Source organism: Melospiza melodia, chromosome 1 (genome assembly GCF_035770615.1).
Source record: "Melospiza melodia melodia isolate bMelMel2 chromosome 1, bMelMel2.pri, whole genome shotgun sequence".
Classification (NCBI taxonomy): Eukaryota; Metazoa; Chordata; class Aves; order Passeriformes; family Passerellidae; genus Melospiza; species Melospiza melodia.
The window spans coordinates 33,932,680-33,952,687 of record NC_086194.1 but is presented as its reverse complement, the minus strand read 5'-3'; the positions used below and the strand labels follow the sequence as shown (position 1 = coordinate 33,952,687).

At 40.2% G+C, this 20,008-nt stretch overlaps 1 protein-coding gene across 4 annotated transcripts in view; it reads right to left on the bottom strand.

Annotated features, from left to right (window-relative positions):
- Window positions 1-1,801: 1,801 nt before the first annotated feature.
- Window positions 1,802-20,008, bottom strand: part of SNX10 (sorting nexin 10) — a 35,735-nt gene continuing 17,528 nt past the window's right edge. For all 4 annotated transcript variants that reach the window (XM_063153458.1, XM_063153452.1, XM_063153463.1 and 1 more), the window contains 5 exons: window positions 15,721-15,807; window positions 13,035-13,135; window positions 12,491-12,589; window positions 4,460-4,675; window positions 1,802-4,018 (listed from right to left, as the gene is read on the bottom strand). In XM_063153458.1, the coding sequence (XP_063009528.1) occupies window positions 3,940-4,018; window positions 4,460-4,675; window positions 12,491-12,589; window positions 13,035-13,135; window positions 15,721-15,807 (582 nt within the window). In that variant the 3' untranslated portion in view covers window positions 1,802-3,939. The remainder of the gene's footprint in view (window positions 4,019-4,459; window positions 4,676-12,490; window positions 12,590-13,034; window positions 13,136-15,720; window positions 15,808-20,008) is intronic.

The window sequence follows — 20,008 nt, the reverse complement described above, 5'->3', positions numbered from 1 at the left end:
CCATGGGCTGCGGTTGCCACGAGTTACCGGATGAAGGCTGGGCGGCCCCGCTCCCTGAGCAGCGGGCGCGGGGCGGAGCGGGGCGGAGAGCGCGGCGGCGCCAGGTAAGGCTCTGGCCGCGCTCCGCTCCGCGGCCCCGGGGCAGGGCAGGGTGCGAGGAAGGGCCGGGCCGGGCCGGGGCGCAGCGGGGAGCGCGATCCGGGATGCTGCCGTCCTTTCCCTTTTCCCCGCGTTGGTTGTTTTGTTCTTTTTTCCCCTCTCCCCCTTTTTCGAGTGCTCCCGGCCGCTCGCCGCTCGTAGGGCGCACACGCACCCACGGCCGCGGCCGCCGAGCATCCGCGGGCGCCCCGCTAGCCAAAAGCGAGCCCGAAGGCCGCAGTTCGATTTCTGTTTTACAAGGCCACTTGAATTAATTTATAAGGATGTTTTGTTCCAGAAGGCAAAGAAGCGGCTTGACGCGTTATGGTGCGTTTTTAACACGGAAGCAGAGAATAACTGTGTAATAATTTCCTAAAGCGTTTAGGCCTTTCGTGAAAAGATTCAGCCTGAGACTGGAAATTATTCTTTACTTTTTTGCCACCTCGTAAAACTAGGGAAGAAAAGTAAAGCCCCCGGTCCTTAGCCCTGAGCCTAGTCCTGCAATTATAGGGAAACGACACAGGACCATACGAGGTTTATTCTTCTTATCCATACCGTGTATAACAGAGCAAGCCACAAACATTTTTTTGTTTAATAATTCATAGTAATTATGTAAAATTTAAATGTTAATCTGGAAAACAAATTCAGTATGTCACCTGTGAAAAAAATACATGGAAACCGAAGTTTGCACTGTTCTACAGTGTGCGATTTAGAGTGTAAATTTCCCTCCGTGCTTACAGAAATACATTGCAATGTAAACAACAATTTTCACTCCAATACACCATCTTTGTGGAGTTTCTTTGCTATTCTTTTTGTAGAAAATGTAAAGTGGAAACCCAAACACAGCAGACTGTGTATATGTATACACTGTGTATATATATCTGCACATATATATACTATATATATGTATACATATATACATATATGTATATATACACATATTACAAAAATAACTGAAGAATAAATTACATGTGGTAAGTCATAAAGTGATTAGGATATTGATATTGAAATAAAGGAAACCTCACTGTCAGGTTTAAACATGAGCTAGAAAGTAGTAACTTGTTTTATTTCATTACTTAAAAGCTTTTAAGAAATCATCATAAAAATGAGGATGTAAAGCTATAAGCAAAAGAGGAAAAAAGCTTTTGAATGCATAATTATTGCAATTAGATATAATGTAATCAGATTACTACTTCTAATTTATAAATTAGGTATTATCCTGTTTTTAAAAAAAAGCTAGCAGGAAATGTCAGCGTTGTTCAAAGCTAAAAAATGAGAATCAAAGCACCAGTGACAACTGATCAAACTGTGTGTCATAGTACTGAAAAATTACCAAATCATTAAATTTAAAAAAGACATTAAAATTATTTTTTGTTTAACATTTACATTTGTAAAAGCTACATTTAATGTTTCAATGAAACAAAATACTTAAAGCCTTTATATGTGATTATATACAGCTGATACATTAAGGAGACATACTAGAGAGCATGGAGTACTTTCCCTCCCCCATTACAAAAAAAAATTCTAGTAAGACTAGCTACACAAACAACATTCAGAAGATAAATATTTGAACAAATTTCTCTCAAAGCTGAGAAGAAAGTTATAGTATCTTAGATTTTTTTTTAACAGAATGACAAAGAAAATAAGAGAATAACAATAGAGCTATTAGAAAAAAAACATTTATTTCAGAAACATCTTCATTCTTCATTTGGAAAACACTTGCTGGTGTACTGATAAGCTCCTAGAATTAAAAAATACAATTAACCACAAAGGCTCTCCAAACCTTGTGTTTCTGTAATTTTGGTCAGGTACTGAGGATGTGTTAGTAAGCCAGAACTGTAAAGTGCTTCAAGAGTTTAGCTCAATCTTTTAAAACAAAAGAAAAACCTACATTGTCTTAAATAAAAATGGTAATATTCTTCTCAACATTATTCCAGTTTTCCTTTTTAAAGCCTTCCCACCTTTTAAATAAATTTGCTAAACAATTTCTTTGTAATGTGCTATCTTAAAAATAATATGGAAAAAGAAATCAAGTAATGAAAATCTCTGACTGGCAGTAACAGCTATTTTTAAGCTGCTTTTAATGATAACTTGTTGCTTTAGTTAAACATTATCACGCTCACATTAAAAATAGCATTGCTGCTAACTCACATAGAAGCTGAGACGGTGAATAGATACATTTGTGCAATTCAGTAAGACTGAGCAAAAGATACACAGATATTTATCTTACAGAGTGCTACCATCAACAAAATACAGCGGCCTAAAGTAGTTACCTAAGAGATGTTATTCCCAGGCTACTAAAACCTGTTTCTAAAATTACACAGATTCCCAGCTGGATGCTTTAAAAGAAAAAAAAAAACATACCCACACATGTTTATGCTACCCCTTACTAGCTGTCTATTTAATAATCTGTTGTTTCTGTAATTCACAGGTTTAAAATGCTCCTTCTTTGAAAGTAACCACAGTTTTCTTTAAAAAGAAAAGGAAAAGAAAAAAAAAAAAAGGGGGCATGTATTTACATCCACTTCGAGGCCGGTAACTACCGCACTGAAGTTAATGGGAGCTTTGCTAGGGTGATCAGACCCCCTAGCTCTTTTTAATAGCAGTTAAATGTCACATATAAATACAACACCACAGTGAAACATACGCCTTTGACAGGATCTGGGACAAGACACTACGCAGCTGCTGTGAACAATAAAGAGCAAAACTGACGTTTAATCAAAATAAGTGTTGGTGGTTAAGAAGTTGTGTTGAAGCCTGCCTTTTGCTTGTGAATAAAGTCAATATTCCAACGTGGTAACTACAGCCACAATGGAATCAGCAGCTCCTGTAACTCACAGGGAGTGGGGAGGGCCACATCCATGCAGGGTGTTACAGCTATGTGATTACCATCATCTCACAGAGGGAGATACTCCCCACTTCAGCTGCCGAACCAAAACACCTCTACCAGCACCTTCAAATATAGATGCCTAAAGTTAAACATGTTGGGTGAAATCCTGGCCCTAGTGAGGTCAGTGCAAAATTCAGCCATTGGTTTCGATGGACCTCATCCAGGATTTTCACTGGGAATGAGTATCCATAATTCCTTGGGAGCTGAGAATCTCCAGCAAGCCTAGAAATGATGTAATTTTTATTTATATTTTTAAACTTCTAAGCAACCATGCTCAAGAATTTTTGCCTTCGGTACTTAAGCATGATAAAACCAGTCTTTCCATAAACATTACAGACGGACCAGAGGAAGATGTATTTATATCTCAAATTGTCAGCAGCATATAGTTTGTACCAATGTTGTTTTGCTGATGTTGCTGAGCTACTTTAAAAAGTGAGTACCTTGGTGGGGTGTGTAATTTCATCACCAATGTCAAATGACTTCTAAAGATGAAACTTCTCTGATGCAAATGTCTAAAAGATGCTTTGAATATGTTTGATATGATATAGCAACTTTTAAGATGAGGAATTAAGTTATCTTTATTTTTTAAATCTGAGACACGAACTCACTGAAGAAATTATTTTAACTGCCACATATGTCAAAAGAGCATGACTTACCCAATACTGAGATTGTAAAAGTCACAAAAACATAAATAGGTAGCATGTAGACCTTCACCAAGATACATTTTTAAAAAAATCACCAAAAAGACAGGTCTGTTTTGAGTATTTTGTAAGGACATATGGTTGCATTAACAACGGGTCTTCTAGATTCATGTTACCAGACAGCCCTGCTTGTGTGGCATACACATGACCAGTAAACAAAGCAGAAACTGCTCTGTGCTGTCCTTAAGGTAGCAATACAGGAATGATTTTTCATGATTCTTCAGAAGCTGGGCTTGCTTTACATCCACATGAAATGCTGTCATCACTAGGTCCGAGCCCGGAGGATGAACTGCAGAAAAGGGGAGAGGGGGGGAGGAAAAAAAAAATAAAAGGAGGAAATTGGTTTTCACAACACACTCAAAGCCTGAGTAACAGAGGAGAACTTTAATTATCTCCAGTCACAAAGAGAGACAGGAAATTTGGACTTTTAATTAGCCATTTGGAGTGCAGTTGGATATTTTTTTAGCAAGATAATTTAAACGCGAATAATTCAAGTCTGACTAAATGAAATTCACATAATCAGAATGCAGATAATTGAATTTCTACTGCATTCATTAATTCAGTGTGGAGGTGTGTGTGAAGACTTCTATGATGAGCTGTCACAGCTCAATAAAATCTCAGTCAATTAATTTTTTCATTATCTTAGTATTACATCAACAAAAAAGTGAAGCATGTGCGTGTGTATGTATGGATATGGATATATAAGAAAGTAAGGATATACAGAAATCACCTCTCTGAATCAGAGTCTGCATCGTTTTTTCCTTTTTTTTCCTCTTCGTCTTCTATAGGAAAACGTCTGTTCAGAGAGGCGAAACTGAGAATGGCATCAGCAACAGAGAATTTGGTCTGCCCAGACACACAGGCCTCCATGTCCTCTGGGCTTAGCTGAGTCTGTAGGAAGAGGTGCAGCCTACTATCTGAGAGCAGTAATGCATCTTGTAGGATCCTGGAAAAGGAAATAAAGGCAAATGTTTATGTATGACCTGCACACACACACATATATATATATTCTAAAGTGTTTTCCCAGAACAAATTCTAAATGATGTCCTGCTTTTAAAGTTGCTTTTAAAGATGAATCCTAAATCAGTAACAGAAGGCAATGAACATATTAAAATGATTAGATGCGTGTTACCTTCTTATTACATTATTTGGAATTTTAGGTGAGTAAAAACATGAAGTTAATAGTTAGGCACATCTGCTATTAGAATAACTTCAAGGACATTTCTTCCATTTAACCATCTGCTATTACCACATGGATCAATTAATGATTTTTAGGCAGTTGGAGGCATATACTCTTACAAAAATTTGGTCTCTTTTTTTTTTTTAATAGCCAATCTTTTATAAAAATTACAAGTCACCAATTTGTTTGGTGGAGTAAAGAAGTGTGTAAGAGACAGTGTGTAGGCAGAACAGACTTCATACATGTGCAACATCAGGACTTTGGAATAATACCTGTCAACATCTGAGCCAACACTAGCCAAAATGATTTACAGTTATGCTGGTTTTCATTTACTTGCAGAGAGTTTTCAGGGCCTCTTAAATTTTATTTTATTCCAGCTATTATTTTCAAAAATAGGTTTTAAAATTTGGTTCGTATATATTTTAAATTAAACTTCCAAATAAATTTAGCACAGAGTATTTACTTAAAGCACATGAAAGTAAACAAAATACAATACATTCCAATAACACAGAAAGTTGTAGAGAGACTTTTCCAAGGCCTGAGAATTGAGGATCATTGTTTCTATTTTTAAATAAAAGATACGCAACTTTTCTTCAACATTTCTTTAAAGAAGGAATTCTTTACTATACAAATCCTAGAATGATTAACAACAAACTACTTCAATTTGTGTGTATTGTTTTACTCATGTAATAAAGACATCAGAGGCTATGACCATGCCAAAGAATGCTCCACAGAATATTATTAAAATATCTTTAAACATCTCAAAGCTACTCAGACTCAATATTTACTTATTTATACCCGTTTAGGCTACAGTTTTTACCAAAAAAAGTCATTGCTGTGCAACAGGAAACAAGAGATGACATTAATGTAAGAACTAGTAAGAGCAGAAAGAAATATTGCATTTTAAAGGTACTCTGACTAAAATGAAAAGTATAACTGATTAGTTCCTTCTCTTGAATAAGATTAATGGTGTGTTTGGACTCTAATGTTTTAAACACAAATACGTTCTGAAAACTGTTCTCTAAAGCGGCCAAGATTACAATAACATTTAATAAACACACAAAAGGATTTCTGGCTTCATTCAAGCCCATAAAAATCTGTCAAATTAAAACAAGTAGTAAGAGATATCTACATGAAACCACGAGAGACTTGTGTGCATGCACATTTCACTTGCCTAGGTGAACACGCATTCCCAACCAAACACCTCCAGCCCTGACACCTTCCAATGAGGAAATGTCTCCAACAACCCTAATGATCTACCAGGTGTGGGTGAAATTGAGCCTCAGAACGATCACATTTTGCTGAAGTTCAAAATAAGCACACTTTTCACACACAGAGAAAGCCTTTTAAATCCAATCTGAGTTCTCACAATTTTAATAGCAAATGTATGTCTGTAAAATCAATGTGGGTAATGTATTAATAGACAGAAAAACTTCTTTGTAGTCTAAAATCCAGCAAAGGCTGTGTAAAAATGATTCAAAACAGAATTTACAGGTCCACACACCTTGACAGCAACAGCTTCATGATTACAGTTTGAAAAGCCATCATTCAGCAGCCACTAAAAGAGGATTTCAGCCTTGACTCTCGATAAACGCACATTCCAAACAAAGACAAACATTGCAACAAAAAAGTAGAGGTATCATTCCAAACAATAAATCCACTTTTATAGTTTATGCAATCAGGAGAGTAAATATTCTACTTCTCTTTAAAAAAAACCAAACAAACAATTAAAAGAAGAAAAACAAAAGAAAAATAATGTGCTGGAGTTTCCTGTAGAGTAACTACAGTTACTGTTTTTCCCAGGCACAGTGAGGAGATGCACATTTCTGCAATTCTAACATTTGCGTGTCTAATGCCAAGTAACACAGCAAAAAGCCAAGTCATTAAATTCTGTGAATGGCGTTTAGTTTCACAGATTTTCCTCTTGCTCTACCTTCAAAAGTTTCCTGCCAACCAGTGAAAACACGAGTAACTAACTGTTCATGAGATTACACTACACTTACAGCTCTGTTGCTGTTTGAAATGTATTTTATTTTCTTTATAAAATAACGGGTAATCTTTAAAATTGATTTTAGATGGTTTGAGGCATTACACCAGAGAAGTAATGAGCACTAATGTCAATGATATTGGACACAAATTCATTTTAGCTTTATTTCATGTCCAGTACAATTCTGCTAAGCCTTGAACTGCTAAAGCACTGTTATTAACTCGGCAGTAACCTAACACATGGAACAGCAAACAAAAGTGATAAGAGTACAGACTGATCAGGACCTCAAGGCTACTGTCCTTTTTCTGCAGCTATAATTCAATTTCCAATTTTACTTTACATTGGACTCATTATTTCACAGTAATTTTCTTTTCTGCTTCATAGTGCCATCTGGAGGTGAAGGGAGTGAAGAGAAACCAAGGTGCAGAAATGGAAAGATGTTCATAAAGCTAATCACACCCACACTCATATATGTATATGTGTGTGTTCACTATGTGTTCACATTGAGACCAAACACTCAATGCATTGTGCAAGTCATTTAAAACCATCCTGGAAGCAGATATACAAATACCTTTTACCTCGTTGTACCCTTGAAGAATTTCTGTTTTCTCTTAATTAAAAAATAACTGCTGCTTTTCCCACCCCCCTCTGAACCAACAGGTTAGACTGCTTTTTAATTGCAAGCTTCAAGCAACCAAACTGTAAAATAAATTCTCCACTACCCCAGGAGTGTTATGCTTTCCTGTTCAAACTACTCTTTCTTCAAGGGAATACCCACACATTTGTCACCAGATGGTACTAGTAGTATTTAGTGCTGGTATAGTAGTTCCTCTCTGGGGGCTTTTGCTGTCCTGGGGGCTCACTGTGTGAAGGGCTTGACATTTAAAAACTAGACTTGGCTTTGAGGACTTAAGAAATGAAAATTACAAACCACCACCCAAGAAATTAAAAAGGCAGGAGGAAGGGAGGAGCATCACAGCATTAATACTCGGATGTGTTCAGGGAGGCCGGACGCGTGCGCAGTCTCGACACAGCAGGGAGAGCTCCCAGCGCTGCTCCCGCGCTTCCAGTGCAGCCAGAGCAGGCAGGGCTGTGCTCACAGTGATGGAAATCAGCGCTCCTGGAGAGCCACGGCTCACGGTAATCACTGCTGTGAACTGACTGAGCACGCTGACGGAACAACAGACCTTCCAGGCACGCCTGCAAGAACGGAAGGCTAAACCCTGCAAGTCTTGATCCCATCAGCAGTCATTACTTGTCAGAGATTTCACTCCTCTTGGCCAGATTGCTCACATGCATAATGACTACTTATGTGATTAAGGGGGCTGCAAGATAAGGCTCTACATTAGAATTAGATAATAAAATAATTTTTTATTCACAGCCATGTGAATCTTTGTTTGTCAGCTTTCAGTAAATGCTTGTGATCTCTAGACCTTTAAAGAAGCAAGACTGAAAAACACCCCAAGCAGAAGAAATAATGTCATTTTTGAGGAAATGCTGGATACTATATGAGGAATATTTCTCTTTTCCCGTGTTATGGCAAAAATATTTACAAAAGAAAAAAGCATGTGTTTTTTGTTATTTGGACAAGGTCCAAAATCTGGTTTTCTTCACCATGATTTTATTATGTATATTATACACTGTTCTGCTAGAGAAAAACAACATATGGCTGAACAGTACAACTTAATCCTAACTAAAGATTTCCTGTATCTCCTGTAACCTAATACAATGACAGATGCATACTTGAATGTGTGTGGAAGGTTAACACTCCGATTTTGTTTTCAACAAATTTACTCTGCCCATTTACAGCAGCTCACGAGAGCAAGGGAAAAACCCGAGGAGCTGAGAGACGGATGACAGCCTGTGCTGTGGTGCCCTCTATTGAGCATCCAGCCCCTCAGCCCCAGCCCACACCAAACAAAGCCCCAGTTTCCTCTGTGAAAAAGCTGACTGTGTTTCCTCCTTCACATTTTATAAGGGAGGAAATGTTACTGATATCAAGCAACTGTGAAGCAACTGTTGGGTATGTGATAATGTGTGCGGTTAGGAGAAGATTAAGCCACATGTGCCTGCTACACATTATTCCCTCACCAGATAGGAAACAACAGCAAGGCTCCACTGGAGACAGACACCTTGCCCAAGGTGGTTCCACCTGCCCCACAACTGCCAATGCTCCTGCCTGAGCCCCAGTCTCCCACTTTCCACTTCCCTGAGACAGCACCCAGTGGAGACACCTCCAGAAGAGACCTCTGACCCTGCACCAGCTGCAGCTCGTGGGACTGCAGTGGAAAAGGCAAGGAGGTGCCTGACACCAGACACCTTCAGAAAATGGCTCTGCCTTAGGCTGATTAATTTTGGGTGGCTTCTTCACTCTGGCACCCAGCAAGGCCAGTGCACGGCCCTCTGCAGGAGCAACACTGTGGATGCCCTCTATTCCCCGTGGATCCATGCATTTTGTTTCTCAAAACTCTCAGTGTCTTCCACCCCATCATAAACTGCATGTCTTCTCCTTAAATCACCATTTTTTGGGATCTGACTATATTCAATTTTTAAAAAGTCATCAGATGAACTCAACTTCATTCAAAATGGCTTTGTTAATTAGTTTTCTCATGAGCAAACTCACTTGATTTTCTCTGAGGGTAATCTAAATCCCAAAGTTAGACCTGCACAGCTACAAATGGATGAAAGCAAAGAGGATCATGCAGAAGCTAAAATTATAAGATAGTTTTACCTCTAGTTTAAGAGTAAACTTTTCTGTGAATTCACAGGCATCCTCAAAGGACAAGGATACTTAGCAGGAAAAACACAAAATTTTCCTTATTCTTACAAAGTAATTCATAATTGAAAAGGGGCTAGCTGACTTCCGTTAATGCAAATGGCCTCTTGAAATATTAAATTATGCCCAGACAAGAAGTGAGCTTTACAGCTCTTCATCACTCAGAGATAATAACCTGTAAGACAAGTAGATCTTACCCTGCATTTGTGCAGTAAAACCAAATCAAAATGGGACACCTGTTCCCAGATTTCACCAAAGTCTAGTGCTTAACTTCCCAGCTGTCTGCCTAATTCTTGAACTACTGTGCTCAGCACGGAGGGGCTTCACAAAAGCTCTAAGTACACACTGTGCCCTGTGCTAACTCACCCTGGAGTGGGAAGTGAGGAAAGATAACAGAGCACTGTAGCCATCCACATATAGGCAATATGGAAGTGTTCCCAGGGCCAGAAGCTGAGCACTAGAGAGCCTCCAGCTGCTCCATCCTGGCTCCTGCACAGGCAGGCACTACAGCAATCTGGTCAGACAGCACATGCACAAACCTGGTCGTACAGGCACAGGGCACAAACCAAGACTTTGAAAGATCTAAAGCCCCTCTTCAGAGATGTCTTGGATCCTGGTAACACGTGGGAGTCCTGCATCACAAGCAGGCATTTAAAAATGTTACCTGCAAACCCTTCCCCAGACAGGTCCACATAGGCTCAAATCTAATTCCTCCCCACTACCACAAAGAATTGCCAGTAGGATTGTGAGCTTGTCATTACTGGGGTGAATGGAACTCCCAGCTTATCAGTTTTGGGTTAGGGTCCCCCCTTTCTACTGTGTCAGAATGTGCAGCATCCAGACCCAGAGCTTTAGTAAATTCCAGTGTGTATGTTTATTATTTGTATTATATGTTTATTACATGTAATACCTATGTAACATATGTATATTGTTCATATATGCACACGATACACATAGAACATACATCTATACAGAATATATGTGTATATTTTACATACACATGTATATTATACCTATATATTATACATAGGTATATATTATACATAGGTATATAAATATTTTATACTAACTTTCGTTAGGGAGTTCCACAAAATTCAATTTCACAAAAAGAATCATAACCCTTGGTTCAGCGTCATAGATGGGGGTGGGGGGAAAGCATCACGGCAGCCGAGCCAATAGGAAGATCCTTGTGTGAGCAGCAGCACAGTGGAGCCAGCCAGCAGAGGGCAATGGTACAGCACATACGGTGCCAGGCCAGTGCATCTCAACACAACCTCCGAAAATTCCTTCCAAATGCTCCCCAGGGCCGAGAGAAAGCTGGCACTTTTCTTGCACTCAAGTTCAAATATTTAAGTCATTCCCTTACAATCGAGTTGCTTCTTTTCCCACTCCTGGACTAACAGCAGCATGGTGAAACGTTCCACATGCTGTCATTTTCTGCTGTACTCATTTAACCTACAGTCATCCACTAAATTGGAGCATGAGGATGCCTTTTAAGATAATCTACCTTTCTGGTTTGCCTTTTGAAGTGCAGACAGCAGTTATAAACATTTCTGATGCCTTGTTACCAGACAGGCCTCTTTCAAAATGAGAGTGTTTTTTGAAATACAACTACTCCATGGGCCAGCACAGCTAAGACAGAACTGCTCAGACACCGGAACCTGAGCTACCACACTCTTCATATTATCACTGACATGCTTCCAGGAGCACAGCCCTTCCATTTCACTGCTTTTCTTTCCTGAGGTGTAAAAATATTTTCTAATCCTTTTCTGCTTTCTCTTCCCTGTCTCACATGCCTTCAGTCAGTATTTACTGGCTGACCTTTTGGCCACAGATCCTATATAACTGCATGCAGAATATTATTCCTGCAGCAGTTAGCTGTCCCTGCCTTCAGCTGCTAAGCCTAACAAATATACCTCGGGACCAATGATTTGTTGTCTGTTAGGGAGGCTTATAATGCACTGACTGGAAAGAAGATGAATAGTCTCTAGCTGCAGTGTTTCACCATGCCCTTACCCTGAGCAGCAGCTAAAGGCAGCCAGCAGAGGCACACACAGCTCCTGCTCCAGCAGCTGTGAGCAGCCTGCTCTCACACCAGCAGTGTCAGGGCACGACAAGAATGGCAGGGAAAAAGCAGAAAATTACACCAACAGGGGCTCAGCCTCTGCAGAAGGTGAAGTGGTCATAGCAGTGGGAATGAGGAGTGCAGTACTGAAACTCATACACTGCTCCCTTGTAATGCAGGTCAGGGTCTAGCTAAACCTGATGGATGATTTTATACAGATTGCAGCTGCACTGAAAATGGTCACAGCTGCTAGAGCTTGCTTATGCTAGTGGGACTGGTAAACAAAGTAATTTGATTTTAGGAAAGCTCTGTGTTAGGAGATCTCACTAGAAAATTCTCCCAGGCTCACAGGGGTTTAGCCCACAAAGACACCGATTTTCCATGAACATAAAAGGGGGAGCTTTCTTTGTACAAGAATATCCAGCTTCTTATTGCAAGCTAGAAATAGACATCACAGTGAAAGATCTCCCAAACTTAGTATGCAATTACAGAGTGATTTAAATTTAAGCCTATTATCTATAATCAGTGCAATGAAACACAATGGAAAAGCGCCAGCTGAAGTCTCCTTATAACCAACCAATAGAGCTGAAGTCACGTGTATGAATTATGACAGTGCAAGTAAAAAATATAACTAAATGTGTAGCATGTACAGATGACCACATGGTGGCTCTCAAGTACCAGAGATGAGCTATTTTAAACTAGAAATTGATGACCTCATAAAAATTCCAACACCTCTGGATAGGCTGTACTCACTTTTCCAGGAATTCTTGTAGACCCTGACGGCGATGGTCCACGTGATTAGGATTGTTCATGTTGAAAAAGGGAGTTCTGGATGGCAGTTCAGGTAGCTGTCTTTATAAACAGGAAAAAAACCCACAGTTAAACCAAATGTAAAACAGCAGAGAAAAATGCAGAAAGCAAATGCTGACCCCAAGCACGTGAAAATCATGGGTTATATTCCAGAAGCTCTTGAAATCAATTTGGGAACACAAGGTTGGGAAACTGAAGGGCCTCACACACCTCAAAGGGGAAAAATAAATCAGTCTTATTAAAAATAATTAATTCTGGTCCAGTTACTAAGCCATGTCTGGCTGCATCTTATGGGTTTAAATGGAAATTAAAAACTTTTGCCAAATTTTCCCACGAAGCATACATTTAGATAAAATGCATTCTACAGAATAAACTTGTGCTAGTAAGAAACACAGGATACTTTCCAGATCTGATTTCTGTAGTTCTCTGAACTAGGATGAAACAATCCTTCCCTCCATGACTGACAGATTATTAAATATATGCTCACATAAGCACTGCATTGCTCTGAAGCCTCTGCCGGAGCCAAACAAATTCTCGATAGCGTCGTCTAACACAGGATGTTTTCCTTGTAAAGCATATACTGTTTGTCTGTTGGGAAATAAAAAACATTTACTTTGCAAATCAGCTTAAGCTAAAGTGCAGGCATGGTATTAGCAACACATCCAAAATGTTATACTAATGCCCGAGACACCAGTGGAAAGCTTGACATTAAATCAGTTTATGTTAAGGGCTGTGCTTTACCTCAGGCAGGACTGCTGACAGTTTCTACTGCTTCTCAGGGAAATATTTTTCATTGCCTTCTTTTTAAAAGAAGAGATTTGGATTACAGTACAATCCACAGTAACAGGAAAAACAGACCTCAGAAAAAAGTTTCAGCAGATAATGCCAATCTTTGCAGGGGAAAAAGATTCTAGCTGTTCTAGTTACAATCCTGCAAACAGGTACACAGAGTTTTTGCAGTGTGCAGTCCCAACTTAAATCAAACAAAAAAAACCAAGGCAACTGCTCTCTGCAAGTAGCATCATTTGGAAATTTTCCCAAAGAACACTATTAGTTCACTAGGAAAATGCCAATTCATCAAAAGAGAAACACTTTGTGGAAATTAAATACTTCTGCCAAATTTTCCCACGGAGCATACATTTAGATGAAATCCCATACACCAGACAGGACTCCATTAGTAAAATGCCTGCAGTCCAGCCCACCCTCCCTGCCTGCCAGGAGCCATAACTCCAGCCAGCCACAAGGTGCAGTCTGTAGAGAGCACAAAGATGTCAGCCTCCTGGAACAGAGGAGCACACCCAGGATACCACACAGTTGGAGAAGATAAATGCTCTAAGAGCTGGGTAGAAGGGGAACTCAGCTGGCCTAAAAGCCAGGCAGACACAATACTTGGAGTCCATTGAGAAGTCTGGATGGTAGGACTGACCCAGGGACTTGGTGTCCAAAAGCCCTGGCACTGTGGTGGCAGGAAGCTGAATTGATGCTTAATAACTTCAGAGGTGCTGAGTGATGGATCATATATCACTGTATGCTGGCTTTGGCTGGGGGAGAGTTAATTTCCTTCACAGTAGCTGGGGCTGTGTTTTGGATCTGTGCTGAAAACAGTGCTGGTAACACAGGGATGCTTTAGTTACTGCTGAGCACTGCTTGCACAGAGCCAGGCCTTTCTGCTCCTCACCCCAGCCCAACAGCAAGCAGGCTGGGGGTGCATGGGAAACTGGGAGGAAACACAGCTGGGACAGCTGATCCCAACTGACCAAAGGGATATCCATACCATATGGCATCATGCCCAGCAACAGACTAGGGTGGAGGCTGGCTGGGGACTGCCACTGAGGAACTGGCTGGGCATTGGCTACTTGGTGCTGAGCATATGTTTCCATTTGCATCACTTGTCTTTCTACAGTTTTATCTATTTTTCTTTTAAAATTTATTTGTATTGTTATTATTACTATTTAATATTATTATTAATGTTATTACTACATCTTGATCATTAAACTGTTCTTATCTCCACTCACAGGTTTTCTCTCTTTCATCCCCAAATCTGCTCCCTCCAACCTGCTGGTGGGGCAGGGGGGATGTGAGCAAGCAGCTGTATGGTGTTTAGCTGCTGGCTGGAGTTGAATGAAGACACACTGGGTCTAGACAACATCTCCCCAACTCAGCAGTCACTGAGAAAGCCTTAATACATTTTTACTTGGAGGCACTGATGTCTGTGAAACAGTAATACAGCACTCACCCTGCCAAATCTACAGAATTTCTATTTACCAAAAATGAAAAATATAATTGCTTTGGAAGCAGTACTTGAAGCACATTACAAATTTAAAAGTTTCACAACTCTGATTGCCACACAGGAGAGAAGTGCTTATCACATAGGCATTTAATAAGTCATCATTTGACTGCTTGCTCTCATACACTAACTGCTTAACTCTTCCACACAATAAGGAAATGCTTTCGGTCTTGTGCCAAACATTAATCATGTAACTTGGTGCTCTCGAATACCTTCATTTTACACTGCAGTTAAAATGCTTGGATCTAGATTTGGCAAATTAGGATAACATCTTCCACATGTGATCCACCAAAGAACAATCAAGAAAATAAAATTATGTATAGGACAGATTTATGGCACAAAAGCACCATAATGCCAAGTGGACTCCCATTAACATATGGTGGACTACAATCACAAACCCAAATGCAACCACTTCACACATCCAAGCACCACTAAATTAGTACAATATGAATGTGAAGGTACACTGAAAACAACCACACTGCAGCAACCAATAACTTGGCAAAAAGAACTGAGGACAATTTAAAGCACAAATAACTTGAAAAGAAAGTTGTTTTCCCATGAATACCTGAACATCAACATTCTTCTACATACAGTAAGTTATCACTGTCTGTAACAGTCTTCTAGTTGATAGGTAGAGCTAAGGATTGGCTGTTGCAAGACACTGTGGAATGCACATGTGAGCACATTAGGGTCCACCCCAGCTCTGCTAAACCTACGAAGTGGCAATTGGCAAACCCATTTTACCTGTTCCACTGCATCCCAGTTGTTAAAAGGAGAATAATAGCCTCCAGCATCCCAGAAGCAGAAATTCCATTAATACCCCAAAGACAACTCTGGCTTGGAAAGAAACAGAAAAAAGAATCTGTTCTCATATTTTTATACTTACGTGAATAAATATCTCATAGTCTATGTAAGAATGCCATGAGTCTTCTTTCTGTATCCTGGGGTCTCGCACCAAGACAGTTACAAATTCCTGTAAGTGCATAATAAAAATCAAGCAATTAATTTCAGAAGACAAAGGCAGCCTTAAAGACTCTCTTGATTGTTCTGCTGTTCCACAAACTACTGAGTCAGATTAAAAGCTGAACTGCTGTTTTATTGAATTTTGCAACCCTATAAATGGAGAAGCATAAAGCAATGAATCATCTGAGCTACACCACATGCCTGGGAAAGTCCCTGCCAAATTGCTAGCTGAAAAGGAATATTTCAGATTAAGTAACACTGTGCAAAGTCATACATGTTTCATGCATGGGAGACAAGATCTTGGCAGGGACAAACTGAAAGTTTAACATTCAAAGTCACCCATGTAAAGGAGAAGGAGGCAGGTATTTCAGGCTTTTCCCACATTTGTAATCAACACTGACAGAGAGCACAGCTGCAGATGTGGCACTGGGGCATTTCTGTTCCATCAACCTGCCCAGGGAAGCAACACAGCTACACTGCAGGGCAAAATTCCCCATTTCGAAGCGACAATCATATAGAGTATTTGTTGTAGAAGTTGTCATATCTAGCTTACTTACTCATAATTTCTACATTTATGTAATAATTTAGAGGGGTTTCAAGAGAGAAAGAGAAGGCCTGTGGATGTTACTGTAATGTAACACTAATGGGAATTGGAAGAGACTGAAGAATTAGATGTTTCTCAATACTTTCAGCTAATGATCAAAATTTTGTTGTAGAAAAAACAAAACCAAACCAAACCCCCAAATCCTGATAAATCTGTATATTCATGCTAGGATGGAAAATATTCCTTTAAAATACCAAGGTCAAAAGTGTGCTTAAATACCAGCTACTTCTGGAGTACATGTAAAGTCTACCCTACTCCAATTGCATAAATAAGCTATTCAACCCAAAAGCTAAGCCAACCACTTAGCAAAGACTTAAAGAAAAGTGTATCACTTTAAGCAGTAGATGCATTCCCCCTGAGAAGAAGGCACTGCGCAGGATCTCCAGGTACAGGAATCAACTGTGGGAGGAATGACAGTATCTCTGGTAAAAAAAAATGCTTTTTTTAGTGCATGTTTGCATAAATCAAGAAATCTTGAACTAGAAAGCTCTCCAAGCATGTCTTCCTATGTCCAAACCAAAGACATCAGAAATAAAAGCTTTATTCCTCAGCCAAGTATTCTCCCCTAACACACACCTGCATGTAGAACCATTGCAAACCTTCAGTGGACTGACAGGAGAACAATAGCAGCCTTGAAAGATGAAGATATACTTTTTCCTGGGCAGCCATTGCACTCTGTAGGTAGCAGAGAGACATTCAAGGTCTGGATGAAATAATTTCCCTCCCTGATTTCCAGGTGTTACTGAGATGGGGAGCCTGTGGCCTGATGGCTGGACACAGCTTTTGTTTTTATGTTACTTAGCCCAGCTCCTGGTCCCAGGGGTGTTTTCTGTATAACTGGTGGTTACTTTTCTGGTGAGTATCAGGAACACCTTGCTAAATAAAGCCCATTTGAAAGGCTCCTCCTGCCACCTCTGCTGCTTCTTTCATCGCTGAAGAGCACCAGAGGGCCAATTCTCCCCTGCAGCTTTTTAACCCCATGCCAGCATGACACAAGAGGAACAAATGATCAGAGCTTTAATCATTTTTACCAGCTGAGGGTCATGCCTTTACTTTTACAAAAACACTAGTAGGGCCTTATGAGGAAGTTATTTCAGCTCCAGAGAAGATATTCAGCAATGTGCTGAACACCGGAGAGGACACCATTTTTGGGCTGTTTTTCTCCACCTGCCTCACTGCCTGTAGTATTTACCATACATAGGTAAGTAGGTAGGTAGGTAGGTAGGTAGGTAGGTAGGTAGGTAGGTAGGTAGGTAGGTAGGTAGGTAGGTAGACTTTCAGACCCACTGTACCATCTTTTCATGCCACAAGGTTTTGTCTTCCCCAAATTCCTATTTCCCTGCATCCCAATCTTCTCCAAAGCTGCAACCACTTCTCAACATACTTTCTTTCCTTTGCTGAGCACTGAATGCATCAGTCCTGCAAGTGGAAGAAGAGAAATTATGCCAAGAAGCTTCGAACAGGACACTGCACTCATTTTCCCATCAACTGCTGCAGCACAGGAGTCACAACCTCAGGCAGCCTGCTTATAACCTAACCTCAGCCTCCTTCCTCTCATTTACTGCTGTATCAGCTTCTTGTTGACTTTTCTTGTGTCCAAGTTCCCCAAATTACCCCATTTCCAAATAACCTTCCATAACCTTCTCCTTTGTACAGAATCAAAACAGTCTTTGAAGTAAAATACTTCTTTCAAACCTTTACAGTACCAAAGTATTGTGATTAAAAGTTGCTATTGGATATGCTGCTGGTTAGCTATGGTTTACTTTGCAAACCATTCCAGACCACAAAGATTTGCACTGGAAAACTTCTGTACACTCTTAACTTGCAATTAACTAGTCACTGAGTTTCAACAAGGAGGAAGTTAAAACCCTTCAGACACTACCTACCAAAGAAATGTGACCTGCTGTATATGCAGTGGCAGGAAGTGTCTAAGCAGTAAAGAACTGAGCCAAGATGAAAAATGATGTGCAGAACAGCAGAGCACCTCAGCAAAATGCAGCCCTCAGACACAGTCACTGTCAGCTTTGATTTGAAACACTAGGATTTCAACAGAAGACTGGGTCTTCCTTTTTTCCCCCCTTACCGAAAAAATGACAATACTGAGTTTAGAATGAAGCAAGATATACAGTAAGCAACTAGAAATGAAAAATAAAAATGTACAGCCTGTCTCAAGATTTAGGGTTACTTCCCCTATTTATCTCTTGAATCCAGGAAGTGTTGTTCCCATTACAGATTTTGCTGCTCTGAAACAGTGGCATTGCACATGTAGACTGTTCCTTCTCTTGACCTTTAAGTCTTCTCCAGAATACAAGATCCCACTAGGAAAACAGCATTGCTCTAATCAAAGCAGACTAACCACCTAGTATAAGTGGTGATCCACTGCCAGAAAAGGTGCCTATGCTTTTGCATCCCTAGAGTAAAGGTCAGTATTCACATACAGGTTGTGCTATGGTCCAAGCAGAGTTGGGTGGCAGAACACTCACTCCTCTGTGAGAATGCTCCTTTGCTCAGTGCATCCTGCATTCACTGGTCACAAACAACCAGGAGATTACAGCAATACTGGGTAATAACTACCTTTCTCCTCTCTATGTATTCCACTCCCTCCCCATTTTGCTATAAAACTGAGGACACTCTCAATAGATAAGTCTTTTCTCAAGTAAGGCACTGTCCACCTGGGGGAGGTGATGCTGACCTCTCCCTCCCACAGACCACTTAAAGACTAACTTAATCATCACAAAACTGCACTGTAGTCCAGCTGTACAACATGGGAGAATCAGTACAAAGACAGCCAAGGTTTCAGGGACTTTTCACTTTTGCCAGCTGCAATCCTGTACAAGGTGTCCCCCCCTCCTACCCAGTGCTGCTTTGTTTTTCCAGAACTGCAGATCTATCTAGCTATTATGTCACATTACTCGTATTTTCAGTTTTGTTTTTTTGTTGGTTTTTTTTCTTGGTTGTATTGTTGGGGTTTATTTGACTGGCACAATACATATATCAATGCATTCAAGAATATGTGTCCTCTAATGCTTCAGAGCAACAATTCTCTCAAAACCAAAATTTCCTGTTAAAAGTGTCCAGGCTTGGGCAAGGAGGCCTCTTGCACTGGAAACAGTATATACTCAAAAGAAAGGTACTGGAAGATGTGGCATCTCCATTTATTCCTTTTCTTTGGAAACTACTAAATTCAGAGGCAAACAATTGTCTGTCCAAACTCCTAAAGCTATAGCTTTGATATGGAGCCCAGCAGCCATGCTGACCTAAACATCCTCATGAATATTCAGAATCTTCAAATCTGCCCCAAAAGCAGTCAGAACTACTTAACAAGCAGGAATTGCAGAGCAGTTTCTCTGGGTGCATGTGCCTTTTAATTCCTGGCTAAACCAGCCAGTTTAAGCATGGCACTGGTGGTATTTTGCTACCCTGTCCTCAAGGCCAGGAGCAGTCCAAGTACATAGGGTCACACATAAATGACAAAACAGCCAAAGTGACACCCATATCTGGATTACACCTACTCCCTCAAGGTTACAGATCCATGCAAAGAACATGAGTGTTGACAGGAGACTATAAGGACAGCACTGAGGTCACATAGACAGAAGCATGGAAAAAC